The sequence below is a fragment of the Hemiscyllium ocellatum genome, chromosome 14, assembly GCF_020745735.1.
Source record: "Hemiscyllium ocellatum isolate sHemOce1 chromosome 14, sHemOce1.pat.X.cur, whole genome shotgun sequence".
Taxonomy (NCBI): Eukaryota; Metazoa; Chordata; class Chondrichthyes; order Orectolobiformes; family Hemiscylliidae; genus Hemiscyllium; species Hemiscyllium ocellatum.
Window position 1 is genome coordinate 25047440 of NC_083414.1, and position 23438 is coordinate 25070877.

General features: G+C 41.3%; 1 protein-coding gene across 3 annotated transcripts in view; it reads left to right on the top strand.

The window, feature by feature from the left end:
- The window catches only part of slc6a11b (solute carrier family 6 member 11b), a 180627-nt gene that overhangs the window by 23386 nt on the left and 133803 nt on the right, over positions 1-23438 (top strand). For all 3 annotated transcript variants that reach the window (XM_060835512.1, XM_060835513.1, XM_060835511.1), the window contains one exon: positions 15411-15543. In XM_060835512.1, coding sequence (XP_060691495.1) covers positions 15411-15543 — 133 coding nt within the window. The remainder of the gene's footprint in view (positions 1-15410; positions 15544-23438) is intronic.

Here is a 23438-nt window from a genome sequence, read left to right on the forward strand (position 1 = left end):
ACTAAATGATTATTTTGCATCAGTATTTAATGTGGAAAAGGATATGGAAGATATAGACTGTAGGGAAATAGATGGTGACATCTTGCAAAATGTCCAGATTACAGAGGAGGAAGTGCTGGATGTCTTGAAATGGTTATAAGGTGGATAAATCCCCAGGACCTGATCAGGTGTACCCAGGAATTCTGTGGGAAGCTAGAGAAGTGATTGCTGGGCCTCTTGCTGAGATATTTGTATCATTGATAGTCACAGGTGAGGTGCCAGAAGACTGGAGGTTGGCAAACATGGTGCCACTGTTTAGGAAGAGCGGTAAAGACCAGCCAGGAAACTATAGACCGGTGAGCCTGACCTTGGTGGTGGGCAAGTTGTTGGAGGGAATCCTGAGGGACAGGATGCATATGTATTTGGAAAGGCAAGGACTGAGTTGGGATAGTCAACATGGCTTTGTGCATGGGAAATCATGTCTCACAAACTTGATTGAGGTTTTTGAAGAAGTAACAAAGAGGATTGATGAGGGCAGAGCAGTAGATGTGATCTATATAGACTTGAGTAAGGCATTCAACAAGGTTCCCCATGGGAGACTGATTAGCAAGGTTAGATCTCATGGAATACAGGGAGAACTAGCCATTTGGATACAGAACTGGCTCAAAGGTAGAAGACAGAGGGTGGTGGTGGAGGGTTGTTTTTCAGACTGGAGGCCTGTCACCTGTGGAGTGCCTCAAGGATTGGTGCGGGGCCCTCTACTTTTTGTCATTTACATAAATGATTTGGATGCGAGCATAAGAGGTACAGTTAGTAAGTTTGCAGATGACACCAAAATTGGAGGTGTAGTGGACAGCAAAGAGGGTTACCTCAGATTACAACAGGATCTGGACCAGATGGGCCAATGGGCTGAGAAGTGGCAGATGGAGTTTAGTTCAGATAAATGCGAGATGCTGCATTTTGGGAAAGCAAATCTTAGCAGGACTTATACACTTAATGGTAAGGTCCCAGGGAGTGTTGCTGGACAAAGAGACCTTGGTGTGCAGGTTCATAGCTCCTTGAAAGTGGAGTTGCAGGTAGAAAGGATAGTGAAGAAGGTATTTGGTTTGCTTTCCTTTATTGGTCAGAGTATTGAGTACAGAAGTTGGGAGGTTATGTTGCGTCTGTACAGGACATTGGTTAGGCCACTGTTGGAATATTGCGTGCAATTCTGGTCTCCTTCCCATCAAAAAGATGTTGTGAAATGTGAAGGGGTTCAGAAAAGATTTACAAGGATGTTGCCAGGGTTGGAGGATTTGAGCTACAGGGAGCGGCTGAACAGGCTGGGGCTGTTTGGAGCGTCGGAGGCTGAGAGGTGAGCTTATAGAGATTTACAAAATTATGAGGGGGATGGATAGGATAAATAGACAAAGTCTTTTCCCTGGGATCGGGGAGTCCAGAACTAGAGGGCATAGGTTTAGGGTGAGAGGGGAAAGATATAAAAGAGACCTAAGAGGCAACATTTTCACGCAGAGAGTGGTACGTGTATGGAATGAGCTGCCAGAGGATGTGGTGGAGGCTGGTACAATTGCAACATTTAAGAGGCATTTGGATGAGTATATGAATAGGAAAGGTTTGGGGGGATTTGGGCTGAGTGCTGGCAGATGGGACTAGATTGGGTTGGGATATCTGATCGGCATGGATGGGTTGGACCGAAGGGTCTGTTTCCATGCTGTACACCTCAATGACTCTATGACTCTAAGGAAATACTCGGCCATATTTTTGGCAGCTTTATTTCAAGCTGCTCTAATGTCAGGAATTATTAATAACAAATAGCATATCTGGAAGGATGTGCCAAGGACATGGTACACACATCAGGAAAAATTATTGGAAGAGTGGAGGAAGATGAAAAAGGTTTTCAGTAAGGGGCCACATCCTCTTAGAGTATTTAGGGAACAACTCCCCCACCTAGTCCTCTGTGATAAATAATAAGGGTGACATTTTCCTTTCACTGGGATGTCCTCACAGTAATGTGCCATATTTTGCAGCCATAACTGCAACTTCAGAGGAAGGTAATGATGAGATTGCCAGCTGGTGTGAAGGTGAACATCAGCAATAAGCTTTATGCTGTTTACTCGATCCATGTTAAAGCCAGAGAAATTTGTACCATCTTACAATTTGCCATCTGCTCTTCCATAAGGAAGGATACTGATGTTCTTGCTTTAAAGAGAGTTGATGACTTTTAATTCTCTTTTGCCAAAGAGCAGCAGATTAAACAGCCAGCTTTATGCAAATTGAAGGCTTTCCAATAGTGCAAGGTGCCATCGCATATGTGCAACTTGTTTTGCAGATGACTCTGAGATGAATCAGTTCTGAAAGAGCCTCCATTGCCCTCCTGGTATTTGAGCCCATGTAGCAATGTCCTGTATCTCGACATGATGTGTTTATACTGTGACAGTCTACTGCTCTATGTGCATTTGAGGTGTCAGAATAAACAAAAGGCTGAGTAATGGACAATAAATGCTGTCTGAATGACTTATGACTCCAGTCCATGCAGAAGCTACCATGTATAATGTGACAGAGCAGGTCAGAGGGACTCTGGAACAATGCTCCCACTGCATGGAATGTGCCCGACAGCACTTAACAAAGCAAGTGTCAAACCTCATGATGGTCTGCTCTATAAACCTTACCATTGTGTAGGTCTAGTCCTAGCCACCAATTCTCCATGAGCAACTGTGGAAGAGGAAGGGAAGATGTGACCTAGCCTTCGCTATAGCTCGGCTGTCTGTGATCAAACTTCCCTACATTGATGCTAGTGAACACAACCCCAATTTCCCAGTCACAGACAATGCTGCAGGTTATTTTCGGTCTGTTACTGACTATCAGAATGCTTGCCTGGTCACAATGCAAAATGAAAAGCAATCCCAAAATAATCCTCCCAGATCCACAGCATAAACCAAATCAAATCATGACATGTTACATACAGGTGCCTGTTGACCGTACTGTCAGTTGTTCTTGTGTCTTTGCCTGACTTAGAGCCACCTCAGAAACACGGCGTGGTTTGGGAAAGTTGCTGAGCTTCAACACAGGAGATTATGGTTGACTTTGGAGGATGATCGTAAGCAGCTTGAGGACAGAATGCCTGACGTTGGACTGCACAGTTCCGGGGTGGGTGGTAAGGCTGACAAGCATCAGCAAGCGTGTGGCATTGGTAGGAGGCATATTATATTTTCTGAGAGAAGATGATGGGTTCATATGCACAGTATCTCTATCACTCCCTTGGATGTCTTTGCCTTCCTCCTACCCTATTGGTGAACAGATTGCGAGGTGGCTGGGGGCACTTCATAAGCCTCTTTGAACACTGGATCTACAGCTATGTTGGCAGCAGGCTACAATTGCAGGATGCAGTTTGAGCTTTCATTGCAGCATCCACATAAATCTTGGTGACTTCTGTTTATTGGATGCTGAAGTCTATATCCTCAGACACTTGCCTGCTGGAGAGGATGGGCTCCAAGCTCTGAATAAAGCACTGTGGAATGTTGGTGCCAGATTCTACAGTGCACCTTGTACAAGCTTTCTGCCAACTCAGTCAATGCACCAAGTATTTCACTTTGCATGCTGTCAGCTTGTTCTCTAGCCTGATCTTTTTGATGTATTTATCCAAAGTCTCTCTCTTCAGGGACCTGACAACTGATATATCCCTTGCCCTGCTCTGGCTGCAGACCATTTGTGTAGAATACCTCATCACATTGCTTATCCCATCTGGTAACTATATCCTGATGTCTGCAGCACATCTGTGTATGAGCTGAGTTTGAGATTGAGCGGTGGTGTTTGTCACCTGCTGTTGTCACTTCCACTTGTTTCTCCTGCCTGTCCAGTTTTCAGTTCTTTGTTATCTGAAAGGATAAAGGTGAAAGCTTAAGGTGGTGGTGAAGTGAGGTGGCAGGAGTGAAAGATGTATACTTACTACATCCATAGCATCCAAACTAACAGAGATTGTGAAATGAAGTAAGATGTGAGAAAGAGGGTTAGGTATCTGAATACCCCTATCTTTCTTTTGTTTTGGCCCAACAACTATTCTGGATAACTGGGGTCCTTTCTGGTTCTGGATAACTGGGGTCCTTTCTGGGGAAGGTGGGACCTCTATAAAAAGGATGGTCTACACTTGAACCTGAGGGGCACCAGTATCCTTGGGGGGAGGTTTGCTAGTGCTCTTTGGGAGGGTTTAAACTAACTCCGCGGGGGCATGGGAACCAGGACTGTAGCTTTAGGGTACAGGACCTTGAGTGTAGGGAGGTTAGGAATAATGCAGCGATCTCTAAGGAGGGTGCCTGTAACCAGAAAGGTGGATTGAAGTGTGTATACTTCAATGCCAGAAGTATAAGGAATAAGGTAGGTGAACTTGCAGCGTGGGTTGGTACCTGGGACTTCGATGTTGTGGCCATTACAGAGACGTGGGTAGAACAGGGACAAGAATGGCTGTTGCACGTTCCAGGGTTCAAATGTTTTAGTAGGATCAGACATGGGGGTAAAAAAGGGGGAGGCGTGGCATTACTTGTCAAAGACAGTATCACAGCAGTGGAATGGACGATGGAAGAGGACTTGCCATCTGAGGTAGTTTGGGCTGAGGTTAGAAATAGGAAAGGTGAGGTCACCCTGTTAGGTGTTTTCTACAGGCCTCCTAATAGTCCTAGAGAAGTAGAGGATAATATTGCGAGGATGATTCAGGAAAAGAGTGAAGGTAGCAGGGTGGTTGTTATGGGGGACTTTAACTTCCCAGATATTGACTGGGAGAGCTATAGCTCGAGTTCATTAGATGGGTCGGTGTTTGTACAATGTGTGCAGGAGGGTTTCCTGACACAATATGTCGACAGGCCAACAAGAGGGGAGGCTATATTGGATTTGGTTCTAGGTAATGAACCACGCCAGGTGTTAGACTTGGAAGTAGGTGAGCACTTCGGGGACAGTGACCACAACTCGGTGACTTTTACTTTAGTGATGGAGAGGGATAATCGTGTGCCGCAGGGCAAAAGCTATAGCTGGGGGCAGGGAAATTATGATGCAGTGAGGCATGACTTAGGATGTGTGGATTGGAAAAACAGGCTTCAAGAGAAGAACACTAATGAGATGTGGGGAGTGTTCAAGGAGCAGCTACTGCGTGTCCTCGATAGGTATGTACCAGTCAGGCATGGTGTAAAGGGCCTTGTGAGGCAGCCGTGGTTTAGTAAGGAATTGGAGTCCCTTGTGAAAGGGAAGAAGGCGGCATATGTAAAGATGAGGCGTGAAGGTTCAGTAGGGGCGATTGAGTGTTATAAGGTAGCTAGGAAGGAGCTAAAGAGGGAGCTAAGAGAAGCGAGAAGGGGACATGAAAAGTCTTTAGCTGGTAGGATTAGGGAAAACCCAAAGGCTTTCTATAGGTATGTCAAGAATAAAAGGATGACTAGGGTAGGTATCGGTCCAGTCAAGGATAGTAGTGGGAAGTTGTGTGTGGAGGCGGAGGAGATTGGAGAGACATTAAATCAGTACTTTTCCTCAGTATTCACTCAGGAACAGGACACTGTTGCTGATGTGAATATGGAATCACAAATAATTAGAATGGATGCCCTGGAAATATGCAGGGAAGAGGTTTTGGGAATATTGGAAAGGATGAATATAGATAAGTCTCCTGGGCCTGATGGCATTTACCCCAGGATCCTATGGGAAGCTAGGGAGGAGATAGCAGAGCCATTGGCCTGGATTTTTATGTCGTCGTTGTCAACAGGAATAGTACCAGAGGACTGGAGGATAGCGAATGTGGTCCCATTGTTCAAGAAAGGGAGTAGGGATAGCCCTAGCAACTATAGGCCAGTGAGTCTGACTTCAGTGGTGGGCAAAGTCTTAGAGAGAATGGTAAGGGATAAGATTTATGAACATCTGGATAGGAATAACGTGATCAGGGATAGCCAGCATGGTTTTGTGAAGGGCAGGTCGTGCCTCACAAACCTTATTGAGTTCTTTGAGAAGGTGACCAAGGAAGTGGATGAGGGTAAAGCAGTAGATGTTGTGTATATGGATTTTAGTAAGGCGTTCGATAAGGTTCCCCATGGTAGGCTAATGCTAAAACTTCGGAGGTATGGCATTGAGGATACATTAGAGGTTTGGATTAGGAATTGGCTGGCTGGAAGGAGACAGAGGGTAGTAGTTGATGGATTATGTTCATCTTGGAGCGCAGTTACTAGCGGTGTACCACAAGGATCTGTTTTGGGACCATTGCTTTTTGTTATCTTTATAAATGATCTAGAGGAAGGACTTGAAAGCTGGGTAAGCAAGTTTGCGGATGACACAAAAGTCGGTGGAGTTGTGGATAGTGAGGAAGGAAGTGGTAGGTTACAGCGGGATATAGATAAGTTGCAGAGCTGGGCGGAAATGTGGCAAATGGAATTCAATGTAGCTAAGTGCGAAGTCGTTCACTTTGGTAGGAATAACAAGATGATGGATTACTGGGCTAATGGTAGGCTACTTGGTAGTGTGGATGAGCAGAGGGATCTTGGTGTCCATGTACACAGATCTCTGAAAGTTGCCACCCAGGTAAATAGTGCTGTGAGGAAGGCATATGGTGTACTGGGCTTTATTGGCAGAGGAATTGAGTTCCGGAGTCCTGAGGTCATGTTGCAGTTGTATAAGACTCTGGTGCGGCCTCATCTGGAGTATTGTGTGCAGTTTTGGTCGCCATACTATAGGAAGGATGTGGAAGCTTTAGAACGAGTGCAGAGGAGGTTTACCAGGATGTTGCCTGGAATGGTAGGAAAATCTTATGAGGAAAGGCTGAGGCACTTGGGGCTGTTCTCATTGGAGAAGAGAAGGTTTAGGGGAGATCTGATAGAAGTGTATAAGATGATTAGGGGTTTAGATAGGGTAGATACTAAGAACCTTTTACCGCTAATGGAGTCAGGGGTTACTAGGGGACATAGCTTTAAATTAAGGGGTGGTAGGTATAGGACAGATGTTAGGGGTAGATTCTTCACACAGCGGGTTGTGAGTTCATGGAATGCCCTGCCCGTATCAGTGGTGAACTCTCCTTCTTTATGGTCATTTAAGCGGGCATTGGATAGGCATTTGGAAGTTATTGGGCTAGTATAGGTTAGGTAGGATTCGGTCGGCGCAACATCGAGGGCCGAAGGGCCTGTACTGCGCTGTATCCTTCTATGTTCTATGTTCTATGTAACTAGCCAGATTCTCACCAGTGGCAAACTCCTTGATGGTGAGTATGTCTCTTCCTTGGGATTAAGGATATGGTTCTGTTCCTACCAGTCAGCACTCAGTGCCTCCAGTTATGGTGAGAGAGAAGCATATTACTACTGAGTATGGTGCAGTTTATTTGGCTGGTGAAGTTGTCATGGCTGAATAGTTGGTAGTTTCTTCTTACACGACTTAGACAGTCCCTTGACAGTGAAGATGATTTTCTTCCACTCTGGAGTTGTTTGTCCTGAGGGGCAAAGTAAGCCAATGCTGGATTCGTACACCCTGCTGCAGGTTGTGTGTGAAAAGACCTGAGACAGATCACTGATATTGGAGTGCCTGTCCTGGGAATTTGCAGAGTTTTATAGAAATATCCACGTTGGGGATTTCAGATGTCTACTGTACATTGTTCATGTCTCCACCGCAGGGCAGGTAGTGCTGCTGCCTTGTAGAGCAGGAACTTGGGGTCTTCGTCAACACTCTGATCCTTAGGTGGACAAAGGGTATGCTGGCCACTGGAGGTGATGTTGAACTTCATCATCAATGTCTTTCTTCATTGAGAAGAGGCTCCCAAAGTAAGATAATGGATCCATGCTGTAGGAGGTGAAGGTGTGCATGAGTACCGCCAACTTGACCCCTGAATGTGTGCACATGCAGAATTCCTCTGCACACTGCAGCTCAATAACAGAGATTGGCATGGCATTGCTTCTGAACTGGATGCAAGCCAGGTTGAACAGTTGCTTGCATTAAATTAGCTGCACTCAAGTGGGATCCATCATGTTATGGGTGAAGTGTTGCAGTGAGGAAGAGCAACTGGTATGATCACATCCCTGCTTGACCCCAGTTTGCACTCATATTCAGTCTGTGCTGGGTTTGTTGATGATGACTTGTGTGTTGTTGTGAAGCTGACAATGTGCAAAAGCTATGAGTATGAGACTTGCTGCAATGCTAAATGTGTGAGGCTGAGGTGAAGTTATCAATGTTGAGTATGATCCTAAGTAATAGAGCGTGATGGTAGATGGTGGTGCATTGAGCAGAGTAATATTACCCGCTAGCTGTGCAGTTAGCAGAATACATCATGTGTGCAGACCAATCTTGAACACTCACTTAAGGTCATTGAAGTTCTTGTGACACTGCATCCAGATCCTTGAGATGTGACTCTTTGCAATAGCCGCTACAGTATTTTTATTCTTTCTGGGAATGTGGAATGACCAGTATTTGTTGCTCATTCTGAATTGCCTTGAACTGAGTGGCTTGCTTAGCCATTTCATATCAATCAGGAGTCACCTGCAGTCCAGATCAGATAAAGATTACAGGTTTCACTCCCGAAAAAGTGACTCAAACAGATTTTTAACAACAATGTTAAAAATCACACAACGCCAGGTTATAGTCCAACAGGTTTAATTGGAAGCACACTAGCTTTCGGAGCAACGCTCCTTCATCAGGTGATAGTGGAGGGCTCGATCGTAACACAGAATTTATAGCAAAAATTTACAGTGTGATGTAACTGAAATTATACATTGAAAAATTGATTGTCTGTTAAGCTTTTCATCTGTTAGAATACAGTGATAGTTTCACTTCTTTCATGTGTAAATCAAAAACCCTTTTTTATAAAGTTGCATTCTCGGGTTAGCTGTTAACAGTGGTGATAGCTAGACAATATGTTGACCTCTGTTATCTCACTTTTTAGATTAGAATCAATGTAAACATCATGGCAGAAACAGAGAACACAGGGGGCCAACACCTTCAACATATTGCCTAGCTATCACCATTGTTAACAGCTAACCCGAGAATGCAACTTTTAAAAAAGGTTTTATGATTTACACATGAAAGAAGTGAAACTATCACTGTGTTCTAACAGATGAAAGGCTTAACAGACAATCGATTTTTTCAATGTATAATTTCAGTTACATCACACTGCAAATTTTTGCTATAGATTCTGTGTTACGATCGAGCCCTCCACAATCATCTGATGAAGGAGCGTCGCTCCAAAAGCTAGTGTGCTTCCAATTAAACCTGTTGGACTATAACCTGGTGTTGTGTGATTTTTGACTTTGTACACCCCAGTCCAACACCGGCATCTCCAAGTCATGACTACTTTAACAACAATGATAGTTTCCTAAGTTTCTATTATTGTGATTGATATTAATTGAATTAAAATTCCACAAGCTGCAAGGGTGGGATTTGAAACTGAGCCCCCAGGGAATTAGAGTTCTGAGAAAGTGTCAGACTGAACTCAAAATGTTCACTCTGTTTCTCCACAGATGCTGCCAAACCTGCTGAGTTTCTCCAGCCTTCTGTGTTTGTTTCAGATTTCTAGCAACCACGGTACCTTGCTTTTATCTCGTGCTGGTCTGGAATATAGATACAGTGATGTTACCACTGCACCACCATCTTATCACTTCCTCTGGGGAGTTTATCTGAAGGGCATATGCCTTACCCAGCACCTACCCAGTCACAATTCACCTCCTTTTCGAGCTTTAGGTGAACTTTAAGTAGTACAGGCTAGCTTTAACTGATGCAAGCCTATCTTGATATTGGGCTAACTGCTGAGATGGACAGTCACTGCATAGTTAGCACTGGCTGCACACTGCAAATACTTAGCGTGAAACTGGTGTGCTGGTTCCATTCGAACTAGACTGCACAGGTTAATCCCATATCTCCATCCCTTTGCTCAATTTGGAAATGGCACTGCCAAATTAAGCCCCCTCTTAGATTTTCAATGATGTTCCATGTCTATTTGGTGGACATTTAAGGTGGCTTTCTTCATTGCTTTCCCAGTTTTACTTAAACCCATTGATGGTCATGGATATTATTAAATTTTTACATAATGTGCTAGCATGGGACTATATCTTGCCAACAGCAAAAGTTGCTACAGCCTTTAGTCGGCTGCCTTTTACAGATAATGTTAGTACAGCCTCCAGTAACCCAAAAACTGAACCTAGGAATCAGTATTGGGCGGTCATTGAGCTCCCTGACAGCCCTTGCACATTTACTTTCCCTCTTTCTGCTTTGACAGTTAATAATCTAAGTGACCTCTGTCACACTCAGTTCTTTTATTACAATATTAACCTTTGTTTCTCTCGTCCCTAATATCTAGAAATTCTCTATCCATGATCCCCACTCCTAGCATGCAGACCTTATATCTACTCTGATGGATATGATAAATTGAAACAAAAATATTACTGATTGAGTATCTAGTATTTAATGGTGTGCTGAGGAGGTCACTTTAACCTTGTTTTTGGCTGTATAGTAAAAGGGCTGATCCTTTAACTGTGTTTCGGGATTTCTTCTGGTGCCTGTGGATTTTTTGGCTTACCAACCGCATCGATATTACACCATAATTTTGTGAACACTCTCCAATTCTCAATGACTGTGGCCCAAAAACTGTATTGCATAGTGAGAACTTTATGTTTGGGGAAACCTAATTAACCTGTTGACGCGAAACATATGTAATTTAAGTATATTATTTGTATTTGCTTTTGAGGTTTGGATTTAAAACTAGTGGCATATTGGTATTGGTCTTTTTTTTAACAAAGGGGGTTAAAGATTAATTCAGTCAGTATTTCAGCAAGTATGATTTAAAAACTGTCAGTTCCTCCTGGATTGCTAAACGAAGTTAGTTTATATTTTGGGGTTTTACTATAGGAGAGAGTAAACATTGAAATAAATTAGCCTACTTTTGGGTTTAGAATAATCAAGGATCGATTTTAGCTGAGAAAATCCCAGAGATAGTTTGATGGAGATTTGACTGAAGTCAGATGCAGATAGTTTCTTCCAGAAGTAGGAGCTTATTCAGAGTAGTTCGGGAAAAAAAGTACCTGAGTGGAAGGGAACAGTTTGTAAACATACAGACCATGGAATATTTGCTTAGAAATCTGCATTAGTTATTTAAAGCTAAATGTAAGTTATTGTAGCAAGGCCAACCAGATGGACTTAACAGAATATGAGCTCCCTGACTGGAACTATTAAGCTGGTCCAATCAGGGAGCGCTGGTGGTCAGATAAGACAGTCATGTCAGACATCCTGTTCACTCAGAGAGCTGGCACGATCAGTGCCAAGGACTCTTCATGTGTAAATAATAGGTAAGTTGGTGATAGGGTACTGGCCTCTGTAGAATTATTTCACTAAGGTCTGAGCAAATGGCTTTGGGGCAGATGAAAAGCAATAAGTAATTCTCCTGACAGCTTGTGGACCCAAAGCTTTTTTGTTTATTAGGAGCCTGACCTTTCCTGAGGTGCCAGATACTAAAATCTTTAAAGAGTTGGCGGATTTCATGAAGGAATATTACAACGCCAAGCCTCCTCTAATTTTGAGACACTATTGATTTTACTCAGCAATTTGAGATCCAGGAGAATCTGTATTGAGATTTTTGACTAGGATAAGACAACTGACAGAGGCATGTAACTTTTTGGTTTAACCCTTCATGAGATTCTGAGAGACTGTTTGGGATGTTGGATTAATGACCAACTGGACTTCAAACAGGCAATACAATTGGCTGTCTCATTGGAAAATGCAGCAAGTGTAGCGTATGAGTTGCAGGGTATTCCTAGAATTATGCTGTAGTTAATATCCATCAGGGTTCGTACCAATATATGAGACTGCCATTTGGGGTATTGTCAATCAGTGTAATTTTACAGCGGACGATGGAAATCACTTTACAAGGTTTCCCCCCAGGTTTCCATTTATCTGGATGATGTGCTAATAACTGGGAAGACTAATGAGGACCACTTAGAAAACTTGGACATAGAACTTAAATCTTTCTCCTATGCGGAGCTTAGATCATTCTTTGACTGTTGAATTATTATGGAAAGTTCATATGTAACCTGGCCTCCATTCTGACATCTTTGCATTAGCTCTTAAAAAAGGGTCAGCCTTGAAATGGTTGCCAAGCCACAGCTTTCAGGAAAGTGAAGAAACAGCAATCATCCTCAAAGGTGTTGGTAGACTGTTATCTCAAGGGAGATTTGGTGTTGACATTTCGTGCTTCCTAGCTCATACATTGTCCAATGGAGAGGAACACCCAATTGTGTATGCATCTAGGGCTTTGACTAATGTAGAACATAGGAACATCCAGTTAGAGAAGGAGGATGTGGGTGTTATATTTGGAGTCGGGAGGTTCCACCAATACCTTTTATAGATGTAAACTCTTGATAATAACAGATCACAACCCCCTGCTAGTTCTACATGAAGAAGACAAGGCAGTGGTGGGCTCTAACACTAAGTGCATATAATTACAAGTTGTAACATCATCCGGGAGGCCAAGTAGTAAATGCAGATGCATTGAGCTGCCTCCCATTGGCAAATACATCAGCGGTGGTACTGCCACTGGAAGAGTCTGTAATGGTTTTCTGGACGCACTTCCCATCACAGCTGACAATATCAGACTTTAGATGCCGAAAGATCCTGACCTGAACAAACTGAAACAGCTGGTGGGGGTGGAGGAAACCAAAAGGTTGTCACAACCAGAATTGGACCCAGAGAGACCAGATCGCAGTAGATGATGGTATGGGCTGATATTGGCAAGAGTAATTGTTCCGAGCAAAAGTCACCGCCAGATATTGGCTGAACTCCACCAGGGTCACTTGGGTTTCTAAAATGGAGATGTTGGCAAAAAGTTATGTCTGTTGGCTAGGACTGGATGCAGACATAGCTGCTTTGGAGGGGACAACCGTAGGAAAACTGCATGTATCTGTTGCAATACATGGGCTTCTGGAAGTGTCGGCCACAGATAACGGACCATCGTATACCTGCAGAGAGTTTGATGATGTCCTAAAGTCAAATGATATTCGACGTACCATCCATCATCCAAAGGTCTGGTGGGAAGAGCAGTCCAAACTTTGAAGGCAGGCTTAAAAAAGCAGTCTACAGCTTCACTAGATACCAAACTGTCCTGGGTCCTATTGGAGTTTTGGGTCACCCCTCATTCAACTATAGGGATAGCTCCAGCAGAGTTGTCAATGGGGAGAAGACTCCACATCAAGTTAAATCTGATTTTCCTGCACCTGAGTTGGGGGAGGGTGCAACAGCATCAGGAACGCCAATGCTAGACACTAGACTCCGCTAAGTGTGATAGGCAGTTTACTATAGGGAATTAAGTTTGGTTTAAGACATGGGAATGGCCCTGCATGGGTAAGAAGCATGGTCGACACGAGGTCTGGTCCAGTGACGTATAAAGTTTGAGTACATGCAATGGTCCTGAACAACCACATGGACCATATGAAAGCTGCAAATTTGCAAATGGTGTGGGAACAAAATATGCCTGTTCATCAACATCTTTTCCGTACATTTCGGAACTTGTGGATTCTCTCTCTCTGTCAAGCATTGAAAATACTTTGGAATCTGAAATGGACGTGGCAGATGTTGCTCCATCTATGCCTTTGTGACCTGAAGAAGAAGATGAATTTTTTTCTGAGACAGTCCGGGCTCAAGAGACGACCTACAGTGCATTCCAGGTTGCACGTATCCAAGGCAGAGTTGGAGGGATCAGACCCGGTGCTACAATGCCCCAGGAGGAGCAAGAAAATTATGAACATGCCTTCATCCTCGGACTCAGAGTGGGAGGTGTGTAGTGATTGTAACAAGGTTATGAATAATGATGAATATGAGTTTCCTCATTGGAGCTGTTAATCTGGCCCAATCAGGGAGTCTTGGCTGACAGAGAAGAACAAGAGAATAGAAAGGATGCTGTGAAACTTGAAAGGGTTCAGAAAAGATTTACAAGGATGTTGCCAGTGTTGAAAAATTATGCCTGAAAAGCCGATTCTCCTGCTCCTTGGATGCTGCCTGTGGGTGTTATATTTGGAGTCAGGAGGTTCCAAACTCTTGATAATAACAGATCACAACCTGCTGCGCTTTTCCAGCAACACATTTTTCAGCTCTGATCTCCAGCATCTGCAGTCCTCACTTTCTCCTGTTGCCATTGTTGGAAGGTTTGAGCTATAGGGAGAGGCCAAATAGGCTGGGGCTGTTTTCCCTGGAGCATCGGAAGCTGAGAGATGACCTTATGGAGGTTTATAAAATCATGAGGGGCATGCATAGGATAAATAGATAAGTCTTTTGTCCTGGGATGGGGAAATCCAGAACTAGAGAGCATAGGCCTCTTGTGAGAGGGACCTAAGGGGCAACTTTTTCACACAAAGGGTGTGCGTGTATGGAATGAGATGCCAGAGGAAGTGGTGGAGGTTGGTATTTTAAAATGTGTCTGGATAGGTATATGAATAGAAAGGGTTTAGAGAGGTGTGGGCCAAGTTCTGGCAAATGTGACCAGATTAGTTTAAGATATCTGGTCAGATGAGTTAGATTGTAGGGTCTGTTCCTCTGCTGTACGTCTCTGAGTCTATGACTGTAAGAGTGTCAGCCATCCTGTTCACTCTGAGAGCTGGCTGAGATCAGTGTCAAGGATGTGCAAGTAAAAGGTGACTCGATGATGGGATACTGGCCTCTGGAGTTATTTCACTAAGATCCCAATTGTGTGAGGATTCACAGAAAATATACACAGCTGATGGGAACTGAGATAAAAAAAGCAGTTGTCAAACCTACAGATTTGATCAGGAAGGGACGTTTCTCTGATTTTAAGTAACTGTAAAGTGGTGGTGATCGGGAATAGATGTAATTTTCTTTTGTCACGTGTTTTGAAACCTTTCAAACTCTGTTATGTGCAGATAGTTTGATTTGTTTTATTGTATTGATTTTTATTATGCATAATAAAATTCTGTCTTATTGTCAAAATCAAATCTGCAATCTTGTGTGTTTGAGTTTCAGTGAAAGACCACAATGGTTAAAAAGAAACAAGATAAGCTATCAAGCCTGATCTCATTCTGGAATCTAATTTGTCTGGTAGTAACATCAGCTGGGATCATATCAAAGTTAATGTAATAGAATTCTATAAAGGCAGCTTACCTAGCTTGTGACCTATGGAGCTTTCATCAAGATATGAAGTGCACTTTTAAGTATATCTAGATAGAGTTAATCAAGTGGTAAATAGTTCATACGTAAGGTATAATGGGTTATAAACTTCAAAAGTGTTTCATTGGCGTACAGCAGTTTAAACTGTATGGTGATTCTGGACAGGATGATAAGACTGAAAATCTTTCACATAAATTTCCAAACACTGGTACATTTTAGTTGAAAAGAAAATCTGGCAGAACATAACCAAACCCAACATTTGTAACATGTGATAGAAAAGATTTATTACAGGAGAATTTTAATTAAACATTATTAATGATCCTCAGACGTAGAGTGCTTGGATTATCAAGTGGAATTGACCACATCGGAAGCATACGATGGGAACTGGCTCTTTGTCTTCTTGCTGCTTGGATTATCTGTTATTTCTGCATTTGGAAAGGACCAAAGTCCACTGGAAAGGTGAGCTTATATGTATTAATTTATATTTAACACTTGAAACGATTGGAAAACATTTATGGCACATATATAATTTCCTCAGTAAAACCTAGTCACTTCCTTCCAAATGATAATATTCAATGCGTTTTGATATCACTAGTGTTTAATTTTGCTTCTGGCTCATTACTATTATTACTTCAATAGTTTTGGGTAATTTTATTTGTCAAAGCCAATCACACCAGTATCACAATTAAAATAGCTTTCTCATCTTTCCAAAGAAAATACATGGAAATAAACTGTCATTGCATTATGTTATAGGACTGTTTGTTATTTTTAAGATTTTATCACTGTTAGTGTGGATCTGAAGAAAGCAAGTCTGTAATATATAATGAATTTGTATAGAGGCTTTTCATTGGATTGGCTTTTTTACATGCTTAATGTTGTGCTTTTGATAAATGACTCCCTCTTACCGGACATTGTTGTACTAACATCTTTAGCTGGCGAGGAAGAATTGTCAGAGATACATGTTCGTTCATGACTATGGCGAATACCATTCAATGTTTACAAAGTGAACAGAATATGTCAGATTTTCCTCAAAAGAGCATTCTTTTTCACATGCTGTTTTCTCTGGTGGCCCAACTAACAACAGGGAAACCTTGCTTACTGAAAGCAGGCACATGTGAATATAAGCCAAAGCTGAAATGTTATCTCCTCACTCTGTGATTTCTTAACTTCTAAATTTAAAACTAAAAATCTGATTGAAGATTTGTAGCTCGGGTGTCCGTTGTTGGGGTTCTGCTCGCCGAGCTGGAAGTTTTTGCTGCAAACGTTTCGTTCCCTGGCTAGGGAACATCATCAATGCTGTTGGAGCCTCGTGTGAAGCGCTGCTTAGATGTTTCTACCGGAAGAAACATCAAAGCAGCGCTTCACACGAGGTTCCAACAGCACTGATGATGTTCCCTAGCCAGGGAACGAAACGTTTGCAGCAAAAACTTCCAGCTCGGCGAGCAGAACCTTAAAACTAAAACCATGCATGACTACAAGTAATTTTTTATATGTATATAACTATTAAAAAAATTGAAGTTACAAAGCCATGTCAAATGATAGCGACACAATATATTAATAAATTTGCTCACTATATTTCAGCTAATGCAGAAAAGATGGAACAGTATTGTGATCAAAATCTTTTACAATACTTGCAATGAATTAAATAATAGCCTGCCCTAATTTAATTTACGGTAATAAAATTTGTACCTATACATTTCTTTACTTGATCAAAACTTTTCTGGTGAGACTTTTGGGAATGCCTTAACTTGATGACAAACCACGATGCAACAAGTTAATAAGCAGCAGTGTAGTAACCCTGGTTTATCCCAGCCTTCCTTTAATGTTTATAAGCACAGTCTGAAATGTACTTCATCTAGATTCCACAGCAGCCTGTTTAGTTACAGTGAAGAATGCAGATTGGTTTCTGAGGTTTCTCTATAAGTAACAGTCTGTAGTAAGATAATATCTGCAATAAAATCATGGCGGATGTGATTGTAGACTTTTATTACCTGTATGAATGTAGAACTAAACTGATGTATCAGTGATCATAACCTGGTATACCACTGTATTTGTGACCATTTGTTGTGTTGTTTGCAATACAAGAAATTACAAATGCCCAATATCACGAGTATTAGTCTCCTTCTAAACTATAGCAGAAAAGATTCCAACCATGTCTCATTCTATGTATTATCAAGAGGAGTGATTAGTTTCTCTCTCTTTAACCCTCTCTCAGTTGATTGGACAAATATTTTTACTTTTCAACAATTCAGTTATACTGAGTTAACTCGGTCAAAAATGAAGGCAAGGTGTTTCCAAAATTTCCTTGGGGGAAAGAATGGAGTTTTATTCCTAATCAAAATAGAAAAGGTAAAGAAAATATAAAAGAAAAATAAGAAACTTTGACATAATAAGGTATTTGCAAAGTTGGGGGTCTCATTGGTATTGAATACAGACAGGTAAATAAACCCATCACAGTTTAAAATTCTGAGAATTCTTCACTGGTGTGCGTCAAATTTGAGTCCCAACTGCTCTTGGCCTGTTAGATCAGCAAAGGTAATGTTTGCAGATATCCTAAGCTCTCAGTGAGAGCTATTTTTCCAAGTTGGTTGTTCACCAAGCACTGATTTCTTAGCTTGATGAGAGTGAGAGAGACAGTGGGAGAAACTGACACCGGGAGAGAGAGAGAGAGAGAGAGAGATTGGCAGAGAGAATGTCTTCAGTTCTTGCTTACAAATGAATTTTTCTTAGCTGCACTCAAACATAGTTATTGATAAATATCTATTTGTATATTTCTGAGAATACTCATTGTTTTTCCAAACTGAATACTCTGCAGAAAATTTATCAAACAACGTATAAGTTCCAGAATGGTTTGAATTAATCAGGAGATACAGATTCAGTGCCTATTTATAACAATGTTAATTTTGGCTTTGACTGATCCTTGCTTATTCATTTCATGAACATTTCTCGACCTAGTCAGGTGATCACAACAGCTAACTTAAGTGTGTATATGCCCTTTTTAAAAGCATTTTTTTGTCTATGGAAGTCTCTGAGATTAATGTCAAATGAATAAAGTTGAATATTGCCAATACATTTTCACTATAGTCATAACATTTGAGTTTACTGGGCACATTACTTTCAGTGATAATTAACCCTTGTTTCAGAGAAAAACTGTCACCAATGTAGCTGATAATTATGGTCTATTTACTGTAAAAAAAACTGTTTAAATGAGCATTCAAAGTCATACTAGTTACATCTATCAATGCCTCAAATACAGTTGGGCAACATTGACAGAAATGTCACTTTGAAATGGTTAATGGACAACTTTTAAAATTAAAAAAAATCACTGTTGTAATTCAGTTTGAAAAATGAACTCAAGCCATAGATTCTTCCACCTTTGCATTTTGTGCACTTTCCCTCACTTTAGAAGAAGCCTGACTTAACCTGATGCCAGCAGCTTAGATTCTGCCATTGGTTGCGCTCAGAAGAGTTTTCAAAAGCACACTATAATGTGCCTAATGGATTCAATGAGGCATAAAGGAACACTGGACAAAGGAAAAGAGATGTGTGAAATAAAAGGAATGAACTACATTGTGATGACCCAGGAAAAGGAGCTAGGCAGCAATGATTATATCTCCTGAAGTGTCTTTTGTTTCAGTCTGCAGTAGTAGCGAAGAATGGTCCTTCACGGAGAGGCATTAATAGTAGGGCAAAGATTGATCTCTGTATTCACAGGGGGGGAAGATGAACATGCATGAGATGCATGCAGAGTTTCTGCACTCCAACCACCCCTGTGTGAGGAATTAAAGCAGCCAGTGAAAGATTTTTTTTCCCCTGTTGAGATCTAAGCATTCAAGTCGGCTTCCAGGCTGTTTGCTGCATGTCTTTGTATTCCTGGTTAGAACGTTTTTCACATCTTTCTCAGCTCAGGAATAATGGTGAACCAAAACTCAAAAGGCTCAAGCAGTCAACAAAATCTTGATAACCACGAACTCCAGAACAATCCTAAAGACTACTAAAAGATGTTGTAGCAAGAAAAGCAAACATATATCTAGAGGAATAAAACAAATTGTGGGGCTAGGGGAAAGAGAAAGGAAGCTGGATGATTTAGTGACTGGCACAGGTAGAAAAGTCCTCCCTGTTCTTTAGTGCTCTACTTGAAGGTGGGTCTGACCTTCAGCGCTGCAATTGCCGTGATGGGAGGGGAAGAAGCGCGGTCCTAAATATACTGCAACCAGAACAGAGACTGAACCCCATGGTATTGACGTCAATCTGCTGCACACAGCTGTCAAGCTGGGTGTTTCAACTGGTTCCTTGACTGTCATAAGATACATACACTTCATAGAATTATTGAATCCCTGTAGTGTGGATCGAGTCCACACTGACCCTCCAAACAGTATCTCATCCAGACCCACCCCCCCTACCCTATCCCTGTAATCCTGCATTTCCAATGGCTAATTCATTTCACCTACAGATCTCTGGAAACTATGGGCAATTTGGTATGGCCAATCCACCAAACCTGCACATCTTTAGACTTGCATGTTGTAGCCTGTAGCCTGTAGCTAGTGGTAGGAGGTCCAATTTGTTTTCATAACATAGCTGACCATGAGTTATGCTCTTACCATCTGCCATTGATGTATGTTGGAAGGTCTGATGGTATGCTGGCAGTATTTTATAACTGCCAATTTATTTCTGCTCTCAATTGTTTCTACAACGAGGTATGCGGTAATCACAATGCTGAGGTGCACAACTGTGGGATGGCTTGAAGTGACTTGACCATTATTCAATGAACTCAAGTACCAATTTCAGATTTTGACATCAATTTTAATTTAATTTTAATGTCATTTTATAGTGTACTATTGTATTTAATTAAAGTGCAATGAGAAGTGCAAGTCTGATTGAATTGTAAGAAACTCATCTTAGAGCACATCATGGCTCATATCCTGTGAGGGTGCAGCACAGCGGCTCAGTGTTAGCATTCCTGCTTCACAGTGCCAGTGACCTGGATTCAATTTCACTCTCGATTCCACACCTGTCTGTGTGAAGTTTGCACATTCTTCCCCGTGTCTGTTTGAGTTTCCTCCAGGTAATCCAGTTTCCCCCCATATTCCAAAGATGTGCAGGTTAGGTGGATTGGCTATGCTAAAGTATCCATGGTGTCCACAGATGTGCAGTCTAGGTGGCTTAGCCATGGGAAATGCAGAGGTACAGGGATAGGGTAGGGGGGGTGTCTGGTTGGGATGGTCTTCAGAGGGATAGTGTGGACTCAATGGGCCTCATGGCCTGCTTCCACACTGTAGGGATGCTAAGCGTCACCGTTGACAATTAGTGAGGAACATAATTTGTAAATTTTCTAGGTAATGCATAAATCGACCTTACAAGTTAATTATTTTACAAAAGTAGTTGAGGTGATTGTTTTACAAAAATGGATCAAGTAGGGAGGTGAGAGTTGCTCAGGGTCTTATTTGCCTAAGTGTGACATCAAAGTGCCCCAGCAAAATTGGTGTCAATGGGTATCAGAGAGACAATTCTCTGCTGGTTGGAGTCAGATCCGGCACAGAGCAGGATGATTGTGATTGTTGGAGGCCACTAGTTTCCAGCCATATCTGCACATGTTAGCATCCTGAGCCTAATCACCTTCAGCTGCTTCACCAGTGACCTTCCCTCCTTCAAAATGGAAGAAGTGGAATGTTCACCAAAGGTAAAGCATTGCATATCCACATACTGGAGAGGCAGTGCTGGAAGTCACCACTGTTCATGCTGCAGGGAGGTGTGGTGCCCCATTTTTGGATTATAATCAAACAATGGGTAAGACCTGAACAATAGCCAGACTTGGGTCAAAATCATGGAACTTCCTCCCTTATGGCAATGTGGGTGTACCTTCTCCAAATGGACTTTAGCAGATCACAAAGGAAGCTTACCACTCCACCTTCTCAAGGGCAATTGGGTTGGGCAATAAATGCATGCCTAGCCAGTGATGCCCACATCAATGAGTGAATTAAAAAAAAGACTTCTCTGGGTTTTCTGTGGTATCAAAATTCTGTGTTGATTCTGTGACATATGGAGATACGTTTTTCTGTTTTTTTATGTTGTATTAGTATTGAGTTGTGCGTTTCGCACAGCATTAAAGGATGAAGTCAGGCAAGAAACCATAGTAATTGCAGCATTAAACAGCAGGTAATGGTGCTATAGCATCAGTAACAGCCAACTGAAGGGAATGCTCAGAAACTTTCTCCAAGTAAATGTACTGTAAAGCATCCAAATTAATGGAACATTGATATTTTAGCTTTAGCATTGTACAAAAGGTTTACCCTTGTCTATTCAGTGTAATAATGAATTAAAAGACATTTCTTTCTATATCCAATAAATGTATACACAAAATGGGAAATTTGTGTGAAACAAATACTAAGCATTTGTCATGAGCAGAAAGCTATTAAAGGAATGAACAATTAAAGAATATTTCTCTGAACAAAGTGTCAATTGATTATCATTATTAATTAAAGACAAATCAAAATATTTTATGTCAGAGGGAATTCTGAAAAAAGGTTTTAATTCTGCCCAGATTATACAGATTTTGAAAATCTGAATAACTAAATTATTTGATTTTTGAAAATGTCACAGTCCCTTTTTGCCTGTAAAATTATGTAATAATGATTGACGAGATGAAATTTTTAGTGCAATGAGAGTCAATGTAAAGGATAAAAAACATAAACGAATGATGCATTTAACCTGAGAATATTATGACTTCAGAAAAAAAAATCTGTGTTCAGTAAAACATAGCAATTATTTTATATGAACATTTGAGGAAAACTATGTACCACCATTCAACCAGTTAATGTAAAGTTTTGAAACATTGTATGAGCAAAACATTGATCTGCAGTCTATTCTTTAGGAGTGAAAGCTACTTTAACATAATGTTTATAATGTTGGACAGACTGTACTTGGAGCTCTTACTGTTGAGATGAATCATTTTCCTTTTATCTCTGTATCTTCAGTGTAGCTGTCACTCTCACACCGTAAATAAGGCTTTACTATACCCAGTGACCATTCATTAGTTTGAAAGTAATGAATAATTTGTGGAACATTTTAACTGTGTGCCTTTTTTTCTGAATGGAAGAGTACACATAAACCATGGTTAAATGGCAGCATTTTATTAAGGGTCTTAAAACTAGAATCACTAAGTATTTGAAATTGTTGGCTATGAGTGAAGAAAACCAGGATAAATGAGGCAGAATTATGTAATATTAAATATTATTATGATTACAAAATGTTATTTATCACATGGGTTGTAAAAAATTGTACATTATGGGTCATTAAATGCTGAATCGTGCATTTCATAAATATGAAATTTTCCTACATGATTGCTCAAGAACATCAAATTTAATTTCAAAATGACAATTATTAGCTGTTATAGTAATTTTGCCTGTAATAATTGTTATTAATTGTTGCTGGTTAGTCAAATCCTCACTCAATAAACAACAAAAAGGACGTGATTAGAATGGGGCTGGATAAGCACAGCAGGCCAGGTGCTGCTGACCTGCTGTACTTTTCCAGCACCACTCTAATCTTGACACTGATCTCTAGTATCTGCAGTCCTCACTTTTGCCAACAAGAAGGACATGTTGATATTGACAGAAAGGTTTATTTGTGCTACATACAATTTCCTGAAGCCATTTATGAATTAATGCCTTAATGCATTTTTAATACAAGTTAGTCAAAAGTCTAAAGTTTACAAGAACAATACAGCACAGGAACCTCCGGCCCTCTAAGCCTGCATTGACGCATTTTGCTCTTCCATACTTCAACTGTCTTCACTTGAAGCAGAGGACCAGCACTGCCACTGGGGAACACCTCAGGTCAAAACCCTTCATTCCAAAAAGCATCTTTGCATTGCTCCACTCTGTCTCCAATGAGTTCTGTATCTATCGTCCCCCTATACTATCCCATCATCATTCATTGCTTATCCCAGGATTGTTTAAATCTCCCTAATGTGGCTGAGTTAACCACATTGGCAGGCAGGGCATTCCACACCCTTACCATTCTCTGAGCAAAGAACCTGCCTCTGATATTTGTCTTAAATCTATCACCCCTCAATTTGTAGTTATGCCCCCTCGTACAAGCTGATGTCATCATCCTAAGAAAAAGACTTTCACTGTCTACCCTATCTAATCCTCTGAACATCTTGTATATCTCTATCAAATCCTCTCTTAGCCTTCTTCTTTCCAATGAGAACAGACCAAAGTCTCTCAGCCTTTCCTATAAGACCTTCCCTCCAGACCAGGCAACATCCTGGTAAATCTCCTCTGCACTTTTTTCAATGCTTCCATATCCTTCCTGAAATATGACAACCAGAAGTGTACGCAATATTCCAAGTG